This window comes from Cyanistes caeruleus, chromosome 2 (genome assembly GCF_971803275.1).
Source record: "Cyanistes caeruleus chromosome 2, bCyaCae1.hap1.1, whole genome shotgun sequence".
Taxonomy (NCBI): Eukaryota; Metazoa; Chordata; class Aves; order Passeriformes; family Paridae; genus Cyanistes; species Cyanistes caeruleus.
The window spans coordinates 57,809,282-57,830,089 of record NC_141702.1 but is presented as its reverse complement, the minus strand read 5'-3'; the positions used below and the strand labels follow the sequence as shown (position 1 = coordinate 57,830,089).

The 20,808-nt window shown below is 41.5% G+C and overlaps 1 protein-coding gene and 1 long non-coding RNA gene across 5 annotated transcripts in view; one reads left to right on the top strand and one right to left on the bottom strand.

Moving 5' to 3' along the window:
* Window positions 1-159: 159 nt before the first annotated feature.
* The window catches only part of AKAP12 (A-kinase anchoring protein 12), a 30,484-nt gene continuing 9,835 nt past the window's right edge, over window positions 160-20,808 (bottom strand). For all 4 annotated transcript variants that reach the window (XM_086877227.1, XM_086877228.1, XM_086877229.1 and 1 more), the window contains exons 3-5: window positions 5,958-9,685; window positions 3,281-5,184; window positions 160-2,750 (exon numbers count right to left, since the gene is read on the bottom strand). In XM_086877227.1, the coding sequence (XP_086733353.1) occupies window positions 3,283-5,184; window positions 5,958-9,685 (5,630 nt within the window). In that variant the 3' untranslated portion in view covers window positions 160-2,750; window positions 3,281-3,282. The remainder of the gene's footprint in view (window positions 2,751-3,280; window positions 5,185-5,957; window positions 9,686-20,808) is intronic.
* LOC111926703 (uncharacterized) lies at window positions 12,135-13,992 on the top strand. The gene is made up of 3 exons (XR_002863133.2): window positions 12,135-12,179; window positions 12,524-12,557; window positions 13,916-13,992. It is a non-coding gene; the product is annotated as an uncharacterized LOC111926703 (long non-coding RNA).

Genomic DNA, 20,808 nt, shown 5'->3' with positions numbered 1-20,808 from the left:
AATCACAGTTTAATTCTGTAATTTGCTTCTTTAGTTCACATCAAAACCTGAATGTGAATTCTCAAGAACAAATCTAACTTCCTGAAGATGAAGCAACCATCAGGAAATAATTTACACTAAGCAAGGTGAAAAAAAAAAAAAACAACCCACATACACAGGTTAGAACAAATTTGTAGTTGCATTTTATTTAATCAATGAAAATCTACCTTAAAAACACGAAACCAAATTTGGTAACCCCATACATTGGATTATTGAAAGCTTCAAGCTTTGAAGCACAAGCCGTAAGTCACAGTCTTGAGGAGAGTTTCAGAGGCCAAAGCAATACACTGGAACAAAGTGGTATATTTTTGTGGAGACATGCTCCCTGCACCATCAGCATGGTTTTGGGCACAGCAGGTTTTTTAGCTGTCAGTTATAAAAAGAAGCTTTTGTATTTGTTTTATATTTAGGTTTGTTGCATTGCTTACCTAGGCCCTGGATAAATAGAGAAAACAGGCAAGTTAAAAGTCCTTGCCTGCCCAATTACTACCAACAGACAATTTACATTGTGGTAAAGCTAGCTTTATTTAAATGAGGTTCAGACAAGAAGTAACTTTACATATTATTAACAGCTTTGGAGCTACAAATGTAAGAATCAGGATTACACAGGTCATGCTTTTGTTATTTTGTTTTACCTGCTGCAGTTATTGCAATATGGCTTAAGGTACATAGGTATACAGTTTGTACAAATTCAGCCAAGTTTGCACTTGTGAGGTGTTATTAAGAGCATCATTACCTTGCAAGCCAACCTAAACGTGTGGAAATCAACCGAGGTTTTTGGAATTGCCCAAAGCTAAGGGGGAAAGCTGCCGCTAACAAAGGACAGGGATAGACTGGATTGTTTGAAACCACCTTGTTTGGCTTTAAATATTTATATAATTTGCTCTGAGGTAAGGAAAAATCTTTTGATGCTTCCACGCAGGGCAGCACCAGATGGTACAATCACACCAGTGCAATCAGTCACATCGCTTGCTGGACGTGCAGCCTCGAGGAGAGGCCAGCACCTGCCATAACAAGAGCATTTGTACACTAAAGTTGATTTTCAAATAAATTACTATACAGGAATGAGAGTGAGCTATTGTTCAACCTGATGGGCATTGGTTTCACAACGTGCGATATGTAACCTTCACTTTGGAAATCAGAGCTGAAAGTACTGACTTGTGCCCCTTGTTCGATTTTAACGTAAACAACAAAGGAGAGGACTGATTCCTGTTGGGGACAGACATCCCAGGACTCTCAGTCTTGGGGCTTCTAAGTATCTTTATACCACCCTACCCATTCTGGTCTCAGCTGTTGTCAGTCCAATCCACCTTTCATGAAGCTTTTTGAGAGCTCAGTACCCCCAAGATCGCATCAGCTTTCTGCAATTCAAGGCAGAACTCATTACCAACAAGTCCCTCTTTTCCTCCTTCCCACTCCTGCCTCAGAATAGACAGAGAATTGTCTGGAGTGGGGAGAATTTCAGAAAATGGCGTGGAGGGAAAACAGTTCAGGCAGGGCTTGGGGAAGAAGGAAGTGTGTATGCAGGAAAGATGTTAGACATTATACGGCAAGGAAAGGCTTTGGGTTGGATGGGGCAGTGACCAGAAATTAGCAGAGCTTGGTATGAGAGGGGTGAGATACAAAAGTGTCTGGAGGGTTCTCAGAAAGCAGGGAGGGCTGCAAGTAGAGTGAAGTGAGAAGTGGGTCAGGTCAAGGCTCTCCTTTTGTCATTGGAAATATCATAGTTTTACATTAAAATCAGAACTGGGTTTAGGATATACATATAAATATTCAAAGCAAGACAGCCAAATTTTTTTGAGATTTTACAGGGGGGAAAAACCTGGAACAATAAATAGGAAACTACATGTTATCAATTTCTGCTCCAATAGTATCAATTTCCTCTCCAGGCTACTCTACAATATTCATTTAAGGGAATGCCTAAACAGTACAGAAGTATCATTGCTCTACATTAAAATCAGAACTGGGTTTAAGACATACATATAAATATTCAATACATTACAGTCCAGTCCTGAGACCTGAAGTCTGGAACAACAGAGGAAGAGTATTATCCATCTCCTTTCGAGCTACACTGTAGAAATAATTTCTGACTAAATCAGGCCTGCACAAATACAACTGAAAGATGGACAGAGATACCTGAATGGGACTGAAAGGCAGCAAACTCGAGCACCTTGCTCAAAAATTTGTGCGTGATCCAGTTCCTGCTGTTTGACAGATGTATCCAGAAGTCTCATGTGTTCCCATCAGTCAGCCCTCCTCTTCCCCCCCCCACACAAGCTGAGCAGCACCTAATGCCACTCACAGGTCAGATCAAGGCAGCTAGGAAAGATGTGAGGGGTAAGGGAGACTCAGGGACAAGTGAAGGGATTCGAGGAGATTGGACAGACAGGACTCACATTAAATGAGGGGACAGTAATAACCATGGCAAAAATTCTAGTGGTCTGCCCAGTCACTCAGTGGTGCATCTCCAGTCTCAATGGATTATTTTGGGCAGAGACAAATAACCTTCAAATGGAACACAGGTATGGATACAGCCAATATTAAAGGCATTGTTTTTTTAACAAAAATGGCAAGGTGAGGTCTTCAAATGAACAGGTGTTAACATCCAAGGAATAAAGGGTAGTGAGTAAAGCTCCTGGTTCTGTGGCAGGATTGTCAGTTGTTCTCTAGGACTGGCATCACTCCAAATGCCACATGGATGCTTAGCACATCTGAAAGAAAGATAAAAGTAAAAAAGCTTTAGTAATGACAACTTACTTTCCCAAGAATATGCTATTTTCCCAAGCAGTTCTCAGAGATAAAGGTCTTATGACTTAGTGAAGCAACTGCAGTATATATCCTAGGGAGAAATGGTACTTGTAATTTCTGATTCAAATTCCTCTGAAGTGCAAAGAGCTTTGTACGTGAGGCACTCCAGGTCTACCAAGGAAGGCAATATTCACATCATTTAGGATTTTAAAAAGAGCTTTGTTAGAGAGTGTGTTTGCATATTAAATTGCATACGTTAAATGTGTCATGTGAGTTCCTACCCAGGGAAACTGGAAAATACATTTACTACCTCCCAGAAATACCACACCAGAACATAGGCCAAGTCCAAGGCCATTGAAGTGAGGACAGCCCTTCAGCAAAACAATTAAAAACAAACCAAACCACTACACCACACCACATTAGAGAACAATTCAGAGATCCTCACAACTATCTTCAAAAAAGAAATAAATTACTGGCTAAAAATGGTACTTACATTCAAGGCGTCAGAGCCACTGAGTTCTGACTTTGTCTGTCACAAGATGTTCCTTCTTGACAACTGTCATCCTCCCACATTTGCGTTTTCCCATCTTCCACTGGTAGGCGATAGGGTTGTTCCTCACTTTCTCTGCATGTTTGCTGTCCTTGATGCTGGTCTGAGATTTCCATTACGTACCCAACCTCTTTTTCCCTTAATTTTGGTGTGTGTATGTCTAGGATGTCTTTGGTTGAATCTTCTGAAGTACATTGTTCTAGGGTTGATTTCTGAAGTCTCACACTTTCCCTTGAAATGTCTTCAGGGCTTGTCATGACTGTTAAAGAATTCTGACTTTGTCCATCTTTCAGCATCTCAGAAGTTAAAGGTGTGTCCTTTGTTGTTTCCACATTTCCATGAATTTCTGCAGTGTCAGTTAAGGCAGGAGTTTTCACTATTCCTGTTTGCTTGAGCTCTTGTTCTTTACTTCGCATCTCTTCCTCTTTTACTGGAAGCTGTTGATCTACCTGCGTACTTCCCAGAAGTTCAGGTACAGTTGTATCTGATGGGCTTTTCCCTACATACCTAGTGCTCTGCTCTGGCTCAAAGGCAGCTGACTCTTCTGTTTCTGCAAGTTTGTCAACAGCCGACTGGATGGCATTCAGTACAATTTTTGTACTCTGGGACTCTATGATCACAGACTCAACATACTGCTGAAATTTCGGGTGGCTGGGAGACAGACTGTGACTGGAAGGAATACCATTGAGTTCGGCTGGCCCTATGCTCTGGGGCCACTCTTGCTCCTCTGACACTCCGTTCATGGAAGCGCAAGTTCCTCCAGGCTTGGGTGCCTCCACACTCCCAAGCTCTGCAGTCCCACAGCCTAAAGAGTCAATATTAGAACCTGGGACCTCTTCCGAAACCATTTGCTCTGCTGTGGTTGCCAAGCGCTGTATGGTTTTGGCTGTCATGTCTGTGCATGTCACAATTTCTGCTATGACATGCTCTCCTCCTGCTGCAGCTGCTAGAGCCACAGGTGTTTTCAGAGCCCCCAAGCTTTCAGCCTGTGGAAAGGCTGAATCAGAGCCTTCCTCTTGCTGGACAGCAGTTGAGCATTCATCATGTCTCACAGCTTCCTGTTTTCCATATTGAAATACTTCTTTGGCTCCTTCCAGCAATTGCTCGTTTTTCTCGTCTTCTTTTTGGAAGCTTTGACAGTTCAAGGTTTCTACAAGTTCTTGTCCTTTTCCCACAGTCTCTTCTCCAGCCAAGCTGCTGGGTGTTTCACATTTCTTAGGACTTATATCAGCGATAACAGCACTTCCATTTTCAACAATCTCAGGGCATGTTGATGCTAAATTAGATGCCCCATCTGCTTCAATCTGCACGGGAACCTCAGCAACAACAGAAGTGCTCTCCAAACACATTTCAGATTTGAGCACAGCACCTTCCACTTTGCCACCTTTGGCTTCATCACTCTTGGAGGGGCTTTCAGTTGTTTTGTCTCTGCACTGTGACTCTGTGACGGGCACAGAATCTTCTGCTGCAATGTCCTGGTCAGACCCATTGCTCACACTCTGCTCAGCAGCTGCAGCTGCTTCTGAGCCAACTGTTTTTGAAGGAAGGACAGAGGTTTTCCCCTTGTTCTGCAGCAGAATCACAGGAACAGCGACTTCTGTGCTTTCTACTCTGTTGAGCACAGCATCATCTTCCTCTCTCAGGGCAGGTGTCCTGCTAGGACCTCCTTTAGTACAAACTTGCTCTTCTGAGTCAGGAACTCCATCTTGTTTTTCAGTTCTAACAGAGACCACAGCGACAACTGCTCCTGCACCCTCTGGTCCCACAGTGCCCTCTCCTTCAAGCTCCACAGGCTTTTCAGCTGTAAGCCCCAAGGATGAGGTTTCATCCTCTGTGTTGTCCTGAACCTGTGGGGAATTGCAACACATCTCTGAAAAACGGTACAAGCAGGGAGTGACCAGCAATGCTCTAGGTGGAAAACCACAACACCCAAAAAAGACAAGAGCTATGGAAGAGCATAAGGTGACGACATGGGGATTAGCAGCTCACCAAAATGCCAGCTTGTGTTGTTTCTGAGGATGTCTAGCTCATTAAACAAAGGGCAACCTTAAAACTGATTTAAAGGAAGGGACAGGTGGCAGCACTTGAAACAAGACTAAGCCAGAAGATGAGGAGGTGGGGAAGAAGGCAGGAATGTGCCAGCCACAGTAACTACAGCATTTAAAGCCGGAGATAGTGGTGGTGTTTCATGTCCTCCCTTCGCAGAGGTACCTCAGCTTCACCTGCATTTCTCTCTACAACTGAAGATACAGATGTGATCCATGTGACACCATTCACAGTGGATGGTATCTCAGGTGTTCATGTATCATCTTCAGTAACTCTGTGCAGTGCAGGAGCCCTAATAGCAATCATTTCAGTACCTCTGCATCTGTGCACACCATCTCCCACTCCATTTCTGTAGGCACTGCATCCACCCACCCTGCAAGCTTCACAAGCTTCAGTGTTTGCTGCTTCTAAACATCTGTATGTCTCTCACTGGAAATGAGCTTCAGTTATCTCAGGCTTCACAAGGAAGGTCCTTGACAGTAATATACCCACAACCTGGTTCTAAACAATAGTACCTACCACTTGCTGAGTTTTTCTTTGACAAATCACCCTTTGTGTTATATGCAATACTTACTGCAAGTTTTGCTTCTGGAGCACATTCATCTCTTGTTTCATCCAGCATCAACTCTGTTATGGGTAGTTTCTCTTGTTCTGAAGGCTCCTGCTTTGCAAACAGCTCTTCCTTGGGAGTGATGGCTTCGATGCTGTGAAACTCTTTGTCATGTGATAAAGTTTCTTCCTCTGTTGTCCTCTGCACTTCATTTACCTCTTTATGGTCTTCTACATATCCTTGACATCCTTCCATGCTTTCTTCCATCGCAGTAGGTATTTCACTTTTCTCTGAACCTTCAGGTAAAACACTCTCTTCAATTCTGTTTTGGCCTGGAATGCTCTCTGCACTTCGCTGGGGGCCTTCCTCTTTGTGTTCTTTTTCCAAGGACTGTTCAAGCAGAACAGTTTCCTGGCCTACAACATCTTTAGCACCACCTTTCAGTTCTGACTCAAGTCCCTGTACTGTTGTAATTACAGTTTCTGACACAGCTCTTTCACTAACCAGCTGTGTTACATCTGACTTTACTCTCTCAGCAACTTCATGAAGAACTTTTCGAGTCTGCTTGTCCAATTCCTTCAAATTTTGTTCAGTGGCCTCTACTTCTTGAACTGGTGTAGCTTCCTCTGTAGTATCTGGGGTTTCTAACAACTGTGAAACAGCAGAAACCATCTCAGTTGTCTCCTCGGCAAGGGACACTTCCATGGTTTCTTCAGCACAGGAAGCTTCTGCTGTCTCCAGAGCAGTCACTGCTTCGGAGGTTAGCTCCAGCTCGCTTGCTGCAGTGTCATCACTTACATCCTTCCTGGCCTCTGGCACTGTCTTAGCAGCTACCACTGCATCCTCCACAGTAACACCCGGTTCAGCTGTTGTATGGGCTTCTTTCTCTTCCTCCTCTCCTGCCTGCTCAATGCACTCTGTCAGAGCAGCAGATATCCATGACGGTGACCTTTCCTCAATGCTGGTCACTGCCCTTTCTTCTTCCACAACAGTAACAGCAACTGCATGCACCAGCCCGTCAGATCCTTGCTCCATCCTCAGGGTCTCCTCTAACTTTTCTGCTCTCTCTTCCTCTGAGACTCGTTCTCTCATCGCTTCAGCATCTTTTGCACGTTGGGCTTCCATTTTCTCCTGTTCTGCTGCTTCATATTCAGATAAAGGAACAACAGCTGGAATATCAGAATCTTCTTCAGCTGTTTCTGCCATGTCTTCTCTTGCTTGTTTAAGATGAGCTGGTTCTGGTTTTCCGTCTGACTTTTTCTTCCTACGACCAGGCATCAGTTTTCTAAATGGAACCCACGATTCATCTTTTCCAGGCTCACCATCCGATGTTGAATGCTCCAGGCTAGATCCCACAACTGAGTCTTCAGTTCTCTCTTCCATTCTGGTTTTGGATCTCCTTCTTGGAGTAACTAACCTTTTGAATGATTCCCACGTTGAAATACCTTCACTTTCAGATGGGCTTCCAGCTTGTTCTGGGGAAGAATTCCCTTGTCCTTGATCACTCTCCTGAGAGCTAGTAAGAACTACATCTGTTGCTGTTTCTTTGCTCTGTCCAGACTCTTCTACTTTTTGGCTTTCTTCATCAGATGATGATGACTTCCTGGCTCTTTTCTTTGAAGAACCTACACATATAAAAGTTTCCCAGGACACAGAGGCATCAACTTTTCTTTTGGGCTCTTCTGTAATTTTCTCTGGTTTCTGGTCAATCCCATTTTCTTTTATTTCTCCCTGATTTTCATCAATAACATTTTCAGTTGCAGATACTGCAACACCCTTTGTCTTATCAATTTCTTCTTCTTTATCGCTTTCAGAAGACCTTCTGACACGTTTCTTGGGAGTCACCATCTTTTTAAAAGATGCCCAAGGTGTAACAGTTTCTCTTTTTCGCTCCACATCTGGAATTGTGGCATCTTCACTTTCAGTGACTTGCATTCCATCTGCAGATTTTTCCAAAGAGGGAATTTCATTTATCTCCTCAGGAGAGGAAGCAGAACTCTCTCCCTTTTGTTCCTCTGGGCTATCTGGGGAATCTGATAAGTGCTGAATTGGTTCACCCTGTTCCCCTAACTTAGATTCTTCTCTTTTACCTTTTTGCTTCTTTCCAGACAGCTTTTTCAACCCAGTACCTGTAAAGAGTTTCTTTAAAGGGCTGCCTTGTGGTTTAGTCTTTTCTTGAGAAGACAGGAGTTCCACTTCATTTGTGATACCTTCTGGAGGCCTCTTTCCAGCTGCCTCTTCAGAAGTTATTTCCACGGTTGTTTCATCCAGTTTGACAGTATCAGTCGCATCTGTGCCAGGTTTTCCCTGTAGTCCTTCATCGGTGGGTTTGACTGACTGTTGATTATCCTCTGTGTCAACTGAATGTTCAGAAGTAGAAAAGGACTTTGGAGCACCCAGAGCTGACTTTGTTTCATGCTCTTTGCTTTCTTTCTTCTCTGTGGTTCCATCCAGAGCTTCTCCCCGTGCAACATCTTCTGCTGTGGGTGACATTCTCAATTCTGTTTCCTCTGTTTTTTCATCTAATGTCCCTTTCCCAAGTAGAGCAGGTTTACTTCCTTCTCTTCCTTCAGATTTTTTAAGCTGATCACTAGAAATTTCCACTGCCACAGATCCTGTTTCAAATGTCTCTTCAGAGGCTATTTCAGTTCTGTCATCTGTTTCACACTTCTCCATTGACTCCAGTTTTTCTCCCACAGGTAGGACTTCTGAGGATGTTTCCAATTCTCCATTCACACTGTCAGTGACAAGAGGTACCTCTGACTTTGTTTTTAGTGATTTCTCTGTCACCTCAGCTTCTTTCTCTCCTTCTTCAGTTTTTTCTTCCTCTTTACTAAGATTTTCTGAAACTTCCACCAGTTTCCTTTCTTGATCATCTTCATCTTTTTTTCCCTCTTCACTTTCTTTTACAGCTGTTGCTGCCGGATCCTCTTTTTGTCCCTGCTCATCATGCTTGACTACCTCTTTCTTTTCACTTCCTTCTACTCCTATGGCTGCCAGAGTCTTTTCTGACTCCTGTGTTTCACCTTCAGTTTTCTCCTTTTCTTGTGCTTCAATAGTTACTGCTGTCACAGTCCTCTCTTCATCTTGCTTCTCAGACCCAGGTTTCTCCTCCTTTTCACTGATTTCAGATGTTAATGTTGTCCCCTCCTTTTCTTTCTCCTCTTCTTTCACAGGAGACTGTTGTTCATCTTCTTTAGTCTTCCTAAAACTCTTCTTTTTTCTAAATCCAGTCCATCCTTGAGTAAAAAGTTTTCTTAATGGTGATGCAGTTTCAGTGGCTAAGGCAGCTGGCTGAGAACAAACCTCATTTGCTTCTGGTATTTTAGGAGATTCGTCTTCTGTTTTTTCATTATTCAGTATGTCTTTGGTATGGTCTTCTGCTGAGAGTACATCCTCAGGCACTGCTGTTTCTTCTGAGCTGACTTCTTTTTGATCATCAGCTCCTTCAGGGACCTGTGTGTCCTTTTTTACAGTAAGCAGCTGAACTGGTTCCGATTTTCCTGTCTTTTCCTTCTTCACTGTGAATCTGAACCCAACAAATTTAAAAACCTTTTTAAAACCCAGATCATAAGACTGTGGCTCTGCCCCCTGATCTTCTGCAACTTCTTCCAAAGCCGGCAATTGCTTAATTGAATGAGCATCCTCCTTCTCAGCATCTACACCATCCTTGGTGCCTGAGTCAGATGGATTTGTCGCCATAGTTTCAGTGTCTTCCGTCAAAGTTACACTGGAATGTTCTGTTTGTCCAACTGTTAAAACAACAACAAAACCCTAGTTAATTTCTTTCTAAATTTAATGTTGTAATACACCTTCATTTATTTTTTCATTATTGTAAATTCATAAACATATTTGCATTATTATCTGTGTACCTTTTCTATATGCTAATAGTACATTTTTAAGAATTAGTTTTGGTTCTGTCATTACTATAATTATTTTCCTTCTTCATATTGTACAATTCTTTCCAAAGTTTATTTGCAAATGCACCTTTCAAGCTAATTCTATACCCTGATTCTGCAGTTCTTTTTGTGTGGTTTGTGACTTTTTTACCTTAAAGTAAAAAAAAAAAAAAAAGTAAAAAAAAATATTTCTATCACAGACTATACAGAATAACATATGCAATTCTTCCTGAAACAAAGTTCAATAAACATTTCCAGTGCAGACAGACACATCTGAGGAAACCCAACAAAAAAAACCTGCAAACAAACAAAACAAAACTTCAAAAAAGCCTTATGACCTAAAATGATGACAAAAAAAGAAAGCTTATTTTACAGCTCTGTCCCGTAAGAATAGCAAGATGTGAAAATGCCCATGGGAAGTTACCTGTTTTTCTGAAAACTTATAACCCCTACAAAACATCTGTGTAACAACAATATATTGCTTTGAAGATCATGAATCTTTGGAATTCTCCCATACAATATATGTATGCATGCAATACATCAACATCTACCGCAGTTCCATGTTACTTAAAATGAATGAAGTTGTTACCAAGTAAGAAGGTAAAATTCTCCACTGCTCACGTGTCTGTTTGCATTATCTTTTCTTTGAGGAGAGTTTGTGTTTTTCCTTCAGCTCACTGGCAACCCCCCTCTAAGTCTTGCTGGGATAATTTAAGTATTATTGCTCCTCTGGACAACTCAAGTTCAGAGACTGGCCTGTAGATTAGATCTACAGCATATTCAAGACACCAAAAGATTCTTGGCCTTGGATGCTGCCAGGATTTCAGTTTAATATTGTTCTTGGCCCTAGATTTTGTGCAACAGGTGAAAATGCAAGGCCACAAAGGAACATGCTCTTCTCTCTGACCAAACCTGTTAGAAGTGTCAAGATGAAAAAAAAAAAAAAAATTAAAATATTCAATGTTGAACAGCAACATCCTAGAAGAAGGCGGCATGGTCCCTTTCTTTTAAGCTGTACATGTGCTAATTCAATGTCCAGAGGCAGGAGGAGACAGCTTTACAAAGCATGTGATCATCAACTTCCCCAAAAGGATGTGGTTTTTACTTGAGCCACCTTGAAGTTGTCTCTGACTCTGCAGCTGGCCCTGCTTTGCTGGAACACCTGATCTTCAGAGGTCCCTCACAGCCTCTTGCCTGGTTCCCACTTTATTTGAAGGGCTGCTTCTTCAGAAGCACACACACAGTGCAGAATCCAGGTAAGGCTGGAACTAACTACACAATAAGTAAAACAAAATCTGCAAGGATACTGGCTTCTAACTGCTATGTAGAGGGCAAATTATGTTTCATAATCAGCAGCCTATGGTTGTTGTTTTTAAGTTAACATAAGCAAAGCTTTTTGTTTTTATTTTATCTAACAGTTTCATATTATTTACCTCAATTGTTAACTCCTAATTCAATTAAAAGCCTGATGTCTGCTAACATGCTAACTCCCCAAACATTTTAGACCAGAGATGTTTGAACTGAGCAATTTTTGAGGGAGAAGGGTAAGACAAAAGAGACATTTTGAAGAAGCCAGAATTTTTGGTCTATTGGTAATATGCCTCTTGCAAATACCTTAACAATCCGCAAGTGAAATAATTCTTATCAAACATTACATTTTGTTTATTTAGTTGTATGTTGAGACTATACAAGGATAAAGTCAAGGAACCACTTTTGTGTCTGTGTTCATCTATTCCTACATCTGGAAATGAAGTCCTTGTCATTTCCATAAAATTGTGTCATTTAACAGAAAATTGTCAAAGGCTTAAAGGGAATTCAGAAAGTTAGAGGCACTTTTTCAGAGACTGTCTTCAAATCATCATATATAATTATTTAATAACAGGTACTTCAATATATTCTTAAGCACGTTTACACAAAGAATGACTCTTGGCTTAAGCAGCTATGAAGCTAAATGCTGATCATTCAACATTGAATAAAAATATGCTCATGAACAGGCCTCTTAGCATCTCTGCTGGAAACAAGGTCTATAGAGTCTTCCTGTTTGTCCCAGCCCTGCATTAATGCCAACATGCTTGCTCTTAGACATGAAAATCTCCATCTGACACGAGTCAGACGAAGGCAGACTGAAATACAGGGCTGAGAACCAGTAGGGAATTCTGGGTCTAAGCGGGAACGACCAGAAGTGCAGGAAGTCAGAAGGGAGTGGAGAGGTCAGAAGGCACTTGGGACTCCTGAGCACCCAGCAACATGGATTTCTATGGACTTGCCTTTCCTTTTGCAAACACTCCCTGGGAATGCATGTCCCTCATCCTTGAAAATTCTGAGGTTTCAAAAAAATTGTAAAAAGGTGACATTTGTTTTCTTATTTATTCCAAAATTTTCCCTAACTCCCTTAAGGAAACATCCCCTTGGAAGTTTCCTTCCAAATTCATCCCAAAGCACAGGAGTTTAGTTTAAGATGAGTTTCAGGTGTTACAGATAAATGGAATTACTGTAAGAGTGGAAGATAAAGAATATGAATAAATGAGGCATTCCATTTCCAAAGAGAGATAAGATGTGAAACCAGCATATAAAAGGCGCCTCTTCGTATTTAAGATATGCATTCAAAGGGTTTTTGCTTATTCTGTTTATAAAATAATGTGTTTATAACACCCTAAGATAAAGACCATGTCTCTGTAAAATGTTTTGCAGGTGAAAAGAGCTGTGACTATTACAAAATCTCAAGGTATGGGTATGCATTGAGATAGAAAATGCAATCATAAAAATAGAGAACATAGAGCTTAGAGGCAGTGATAAGCTTTCAAGCTGTTAAATCAAGCTGACAGCAATTAGGTCTTCCTTGTGAGTCTATCCAGCAGACACATTACCTTGCAATATTTCACTAAACAGTGCAAAAGGAAAACTAACAGAAATATTGATTATTGATATTGATCTTATTAACACCAGTCTGAAATGTCACAGTTATGCTACAACACATCACACTTCCATCTCTCCCTCATGGTGCATAGATGATATACTTGCAGACAGACAGCCCAAGCACCACCCCTTCAATTCCACCAAAGGAGTTAACCTGTCCAGAAGGTATTTTACCCCCAAGATAACATTCTGCTGTCACCTGTTAAGTGACCTGCTGCACCCAGTCTCTGCTTTGTCTCCCTCTTTAACATTTTAAAACTCTGGAAGATTCTTTAAAACTGAATTTCTGATGCCCTTCCTCAGTGTTTGAAGAAAGAGGTGCCATTCAGGAAATGTGCCTGCATGTTGCCAGGAGGCTGCCACTGTTGTGTGACAAAGTGCCACAAATATCCAAGCATACACCTGGAACTTTATATTTAGCAGTTGGACTCTAGAGTGATGCTTTTATTAATGACACTTCAGTGCTCAAACACTTTCAGTATAATTCTGAATGCAGAAAGGCTTAGAAGTTACTGACACAAGGCATTGCTGGTCAGAGTTCTGTAGCATGTCACTGCCACAGGTATTCTGGCAAGACAACCAGCACTTTCTGAATTAATTCAGTGGTTTTGAAAGCACCTTTAAGAAACACCAGACAGGCTCATCCAAACAGCTACCAGAAAACAAAACAAAACAAATACAGTAAAATACTGATATGAGTAACATTTCCTTAGGTCTCTCCTGAACAGGGCTGTACTTTACCAGCTATGTGTTAGCCAAGAAAGAGAATACAACAAAAATATACTTAGAGGAGGTGATGAAGATCAGGGGTGATACCATAGAATTGATACACTTTGCTGTTTAAATCCACCATGGCTAAGGAGCAACACTGAAATTCTATTTTAACTACTTACATACCAATTAACCTTTCAAATATTTTTCATTGAATCAAGGTGCTGCTCATGCTTTAATAACTGCAAGTTTTATTCTGAAAGAAACTTTCTAAACTGACAGTTTTGAGGACTCAAAGGTGCTTGATCTCACAATTTCATAGATATTTAGTCCACTGTAAGCAGTTATTTCCATTTTATCAGGAGCATGCTAATCAGTTGTTGGACAATTAGTAAACGACAGAATTCCTGTCTCATCCCATTTTAAAAGAAAATGAATAATCTCTTCTTTTTGTAGACCGACAGACACTGTCAGCAGTGCGACTTAACTGCTCCCAGCTCTCATCTCTCTCCAGCAGTGAAAATGTGTTTCTCCCCTGGTAGCTGCCAAAGAGTTAACAAAAAGCACTCTTGACTGCAAGAGTTAAATCCACAGCACTTCATGAGCTCAAAGTCAACCCTGTCAACATCTGGAGTTGGTTGACTTTTCCCCCTAAGGATTTGCAGCACGGCGCTGGATTTTTTCCATGAATTCCCTGCATTCTCAATCTCTCAGATGGATGTGACACACACCCAGCGCCCACCTCACAAACTCCTCTGGCCACTGCAAGGCTCCAGAGGACTTTGTGCTGTTTCCATTTATTCAGTGTTTAGGGCCAAGTCATGCTTTTGGTCACATACACAAGTCTCTCACTAGGTTCACATGAGCAAAAGCAAATGCTGCAGCCACGAGGTGTCATTTACAATCGTTTGTCACCGCTGTGTCTGGATTTCCTACAAATACAACTTGTAAAGGAAAAAAAAAACCAAACCACAAACAAACAACAAATCTCCAGATACTGCTCTAAAACATCTATGAGACAAACAGAAGGCACATAAAAAAAATCTGAACCAAGCTTGTATTTATCAAATGTGGTTTTCTCTTAATGACACAATTCTTCTAATTATCATTAGAAACACTAACGACAATAAGGGATAAAAATTGATACAAGTGAGTAATTAAAAAACAAAACACATCTTGAAATTACAGTATCTATGAAAACTGCCCTGAACAGATTTATTTAGAATAAAGTGTATTTTTAGAATTATTTGTGAAATTGAGCACTTTAGCATAAAACAAAAACGTAAAATAATAAAAAAAGAAAAATAAAAAAGTTTCCGCTGCAGAGTGTACTAACTGTTCATTATTCCATAGATTCAGATTCTTTTAATCACAAGTTTCAGAAGGTTGGGTTTAATAAATCAAACACACTACTCACTTTGCAGTAACAAAAAAACACAGAAATATGATTGTGTTATCGTTCTAACAATTTAATTTTTTTTAACTACAACTGTGACATTACTGTTTCTTAACAATATATTTTTCACAAATTCTTCCTTCCTTTGCCTGCTACACACCATATTTATTTCCACTTCAATGTACAAACAGTTCTTCCATAGAAAGCACATACTATGGCCTTCTCCCTTCTATTCACTCAGTTTCCTAAGGACTGACTTGCCATGTTCATTGCAGGGAGCAAGTTCTTTCAGATTAATTAAATAATGAGGGAGGATTTACACAGATTTTTGCATGCCAAATCTCACCCTGCATCCATGCAATTCATGAGCTTTTCAACCATGTTGTTACTTCAAAGCTTTTGAAACAAGTACTATTTAGTCTTCAGTTCTCTGGTACTTCAGCGGCAAGAGTTAGGTTTAAAAATCTCACATACTTTTGTGTTCATTTTTAAAAATGGAAAAAAGGAACAAGCTGCAAAATATCTGTAGTTTTTCATGGCTTAGAGCTCCTTCAGAAAGCAAAAGCAGCATCCACAGAAAACGACATCACAGAAAAGTAACAAACCCCCCCCCCCCCCGCCAAGCACACAATCATTTCCGCTGTGATGCTGTAACATTCTAACATTCCTCAAAAATATTTATTTTTAGAAGATTTTGATTTAGCTGTACTTGTCTGCTCCAACCCAGAGCTTCTCAAATTCCAATTCTGAGACCAGCTTCTCAAATTCCAGCAGGAAAACTTATGCATTTCATTTATTCAAGATGAAGATATTTCTTTTTTCTTTTCAGTGTTTCAAGAAACAGCCCTAAAAATCAGGTAACAGTATAGTTGTTCTTTAAAACAAACAGAAGACTTAAAGCCAGAAGGGTCATTAGCTATGGCTTGGATAAAGTTGCTGTAGTTAAAAATTCTTCATTAAATATGCTCACAATAATAAACTGCTCTCAGAACAGCACAGCTGTTCTGTTTGGGAACCAAACCAGCAGGCTACAAATATTTATGAAATTTCATGGTTAGACATGCTGTCCACATCTCACATTCAGTGACTTGGTTCTGCTTCTTAAAATAAAATTTATTCACCAAGCGTAAGATAGATGCAACTCTAGCACTCGGGTATTTGAGAGGGAAAAAAATTCATGGCTCCATTAGCAACAAGGATGGGATAAGCAATACAAGCCAATAAACCCTAGGATGTTTTTGAGAACCCCTAATGATTAATGAACAATGAAAAGCAGATTGAAATTTTTTATCAAAACGACCACATAAAGACTAATGTAAACATCACAAACTCACCACAAAGGAGATGAAACTGCATCTGCACTAATTAGACACATGACAGCTTCATACACTCCTGCATACCAATAAGCAGAGCTTATACCAATACTCTGCTCCTTCCAAAAAATGCTAACACATACTACAAGCTAAATGCAGTTCTTGCGATATGTACTATAGAAGCAGCTGTGCTGCAATGAAAATCCAAGGTTCTTCCACAGGAATTATTAAATAAGGAAAGCCTCAAACGATCAAAACTGTGCAAACCTATAAAGACATTGCTTTTGAAAAGCAGTTTAACCTTTAATTGCTAACAATAGAAGGAAATAAAAAAAATAGAGAACCCTTGAGGAAAAAGGCTCAGCATGTGATAAGCTCATTAAACATCAAGTTTAATGAAAACCCTATTGTAAACAGCAGTAGGATACCTCCTCCACTACTCACTGATTCAAATCACGTACAGTCCTCCCCAGGGCCAGCTCCAAATGGAGCCGCACTTCTACAGGCTTTGTTGTCGAAATGTATTGTAAAGTTGAAGTATTTTGCATGAATCAACTCCCCCTATTTGTTGAACTCATTCACTGGCCCTAGCAAACAATATACAAGAGAGTAATTATCAATACAATGAAATAAAGATTTCCTAGATAGCTAGAGCCATACATCATCAATCTGAGAGAAATTCCGATGCAAATTAGCTATCTTTAAGAAAAAAAAAAAAAATCACAAAAAAAGGGGTTTGTTTATTTAAATTTCATAATAGCACTTTGTCTCCCAGAGAAAGACCTAAGTTTGTGCAAACCCAGCAGTTTGATAATGTTCTTTCTTTTAATTCTTCACTCCTCCAAAACTCATCTTCTCAGAAAGCCCAATTAGTTTACGGTGTTAGCTCAGCTTCAGTGGCTTGTGTGCTAATTCCTTAAGTAAGATGTGCGGAGTTCAGTGCACACAGCATCGCGTTTTTGGTACTGCAGGCTGGGATCCCGCTGCTCCCCATACACACACACCCCCTTGCCACGGCGCTAATCCCCTCTGAATTTTGCTTTGTTAAGATAAAACATCAACAGAGTAACAGCTTCATTTCTCTCATGCAACTATTTTTACAATACGAACGATGCAAGCTTCCGTTATGTCCCCTAACTTCACCAAATTTAGCTCTTAAAAGTATTTTGCTGCCTTATTGCTTGATGTAAAATAGCACCATCAAGTGCGCTAACTGCCTTTTCTTTCTATTCCCCACTTTCAGATAGCAGGTCATAGCCCCGTCCTGCAGAAAAACACCCAGTTATCTCCTCCACCTTCACAGAGCCTCGTATCACAGGTACCACACCGTATGCCCGTCCGATCGAGGCCACAGGACACTTCCTGAAGTTTCAGCAACCTTAGCCTGGAATCTCACTGAGATAAAAATACTTAAGCCAGACCTTTTAACTCCCAATTCCTTCCCTGCCAGGAGAGCCAGAGTGGGTGAGCCTGGGGGCTCCGAGGCTGTCCCGGGATGCTGCTGCCGCCCGCACAGCCCAGGCGCTACGGAGCGCAGGGAGCAAAGCGCGTGTGCCGGCAGCGCCACACCGCCTTACCCGCCATGGTCACTGTCCCCAGCATGGCTGAAGCCGCACTGACACCACCAACCCCCGCTCCGAGGTTCCTCCCAGGGCCGCGGGGCAGCCCCAGCCGACGGCAGCGAGAGGGAGGCGGCCGGAAGGCAGCGGCGCTTCCACCCCGGCACCCGGCTGGCCGGACGGAGAGACGCCCGACGGAGAGGCTGCCCGATGATGGAAGTCTGCCTGTCGGAGGGCCGGGCTCTCCCCCCAGCCCCACGGCCGCTCCCCCTCGCCCGGACAGCCCCGGGCCCCGCCCGGGACCGCCCCCCGCCCCCCGGCTCTTCCCGGCGGCCAAGCGTGAGTGAGCGGTGCCGCCTCCTCACAGGGTCCGTGCCGGAGCTGCCGCTGCGAGCCCCCACCTCCCTCTGCCCCGGAGGGAAGAACCAGCCCGCTTCGGTTCCCGCTGCTCTAACGCCTTCCCGATGCTGCTCCCCGCAAAGCATCCTCCACCCAACCTCAAGAGACGCCGCTTAAAAGCCCCACGGATTCTGTTCCTCATAAACAAAACCATACAAAACGCTTCTGGTTTTCCACACTAAAATATTTGCTCCTTCGCCTCTTACTGTGGGGTTGGTTTGGGTTTTTTTGTTTTCATTTGTCTGGAGGTTTTTTTAATTAGAATTCTCTACAACCTAATTACTTATAAATTGCTTCAAATTCTTCTGTTAAGAGTTTCATAAACATTTTACTCCAGATAGTTGTAGCATAATAATTTAATGTTCCTACTGATACTAAAGAAGGGATGCAATATGATAAAATAAAATGTAAAGGCTCAGTATCTAATACAGGTGTCCTCCTACTATAGCAACAGTATTTAATTTTGATTCTAATCGATTATGTTGAGTATCTCCAAAGTTCTGGTGATACTTTGAGCCTTCATCTCTCTGACTGTCAGAGCCAACTTCCTAGCCAATTTACTAGAATACCTGGTTAATTTAATTTTATAGTGGCAGCTTTAATGAGTCTAGGTCATCTCTCAAGTGGTCTTCTAAATGCAAAGTTCAAATAATGATGATGATGAGAACCAACCAACCAACCCAAAAAACTTTTAATCATAAACACTCCTTCAATGTAGGTAAACCCTTGTATTGTTTCAGTGCTTGGTGCCACAATGCTTTACTTCTGAGTCTGGACTTGCAAGCAATGTGAAATAACCAATGAGTGGAGAACATGAAGTGTAGCACTAAAATGGAACACTTTTCTATGTGGAAGGATTTCTCTGCATGAAGCAACTAAGAGATACTTCTTCTCCACCTTTATTCATCTGCCTAAGGACATATGAGGTGGACCAGGTCCAGAGGAGTGGACGCAAACATCTGAACATAACCTTTACTTAAAGAACTCTTTTCAGTGCTCAACTGGGCCAGTTTTATTTGTCTCTATAGATGATGCCATTTTCAGCTACCGTTACCAGCAAACACATGCTGTATCACCTTCATAAAAGGATTTTTTACTTAAGAGCAAACACACAGAACTGCTTTCCCTTTCACATAAATAATGCTACCATGTAGACTTGGCTCCACTGACAACAGAGGCGAAATTGCAAGATTTTGTCTTACAAGACAGGATTACAACAGGAATATCATACAACTACAGGAGAGACAATTCTCAAAACAAAGCCAAGGTTTTTCAGTTAGTGTAGTCAAATCCAAATTCCTAATGCTGTGTATGTTCACATCATGCCATACAACCGGTTACACGTGATTACCTGCACTCAGAGGGAGCTTCTCATCTCTTCATTACATATCCTAGGAAAGTGATTTCCATACAACCCAGGACTATTCAAACAGAATATCTGATTGACTATTAACTTGAAACTCATGCCCTTTTAATGGCCTTTTCTTTAACTTGATCCAGAAGCTGAATACCAACATGAGATCTTCTGACACTACTTCCAAACATCAGGTATTTTCTCTTCCTTTCTGACTGTTTAGCAAGTATTCTCCCCAGTCTCTGTCCACTTTAGAGAAGTGGAGTTTCATGAAAGATAAAACAAGTTGCATCCCATTTTTATAGTGTCAAAAGCCCCTACTGGTACAATTAAAAAAAAATAAAAAGCACAAAAACTCAAGATATAATATGGTAGCCTTCTATTGGGATAACAGCATTACGACAATTAATCTAAAGATGTGACAAAGCATTGCTTTTACCAGGATTCAAACCCTGGAGTACACCAAGGATTACACACATGCCTTAAGCTACTCTACAGGCTGACACTGAAGATAGTGCCTCATCTACACTGTCCCCATGCCTTCCCTGCTCTCCCTCACCAGCATTAGATGCCTGCTCTGACTGTAAACCAGCCCTCCCTCTTGCCATCCTGCCAAAAAAGTCAGCAGGCAGCAGGACTGCTGAAGCAGATCTCTCAACACATGCCTGTGAACAGGAACAGAGGGAAGCAAGAAGATGCTGATGAGAGCAGGAAAGGTGGGCTGCCAGATTACACAGGATAAAGAACAGCACATTCCTGACTGTGCAGCAAGGCAAGGGAGATGTTCCCAAGACAGAACACACAGGGATGCCTATGATGAGAAAGGTTTGTGGTCCAAAAGCAAATACAATAAAAAGCTGTAGGAAAAGGAATTTTCATCAAGGTAAAACAAATGGATTTAGCAGCCTGTCCCTTCCTGTGAGTTCAAAATCATTTTTCATTAATATCACTAATGAATTAACATAAAAGGATTTCTGTCTTATGAAGGAAAGGACAGGCTTATGCAGCAGGAACTAACAGGAGAAGTGGAAACTGAGCTGTTCCTAACAGGTGGATGGCCAGCAGACAGAGGCACTCAGAGCTGAGAGTGAACCCTAAGGGGGGAACAGGTGGGCATCTCCACCACTGACACCACAAGCCTTTTGTCATCTGAACTCTCTCCTACAGAGAAAACATATCAAACAAAACAGTGCCATAGAAGCACCTGAGCAACAACAGATCACTTGAGTAATACCTGCTCAGTAGCAGGCAGCTAGTCGAGCCCCATTTCTACTTCTCATCCCATTTAGCACGCAGACCTCCACGACATGTCCATGGAACAGACGTTT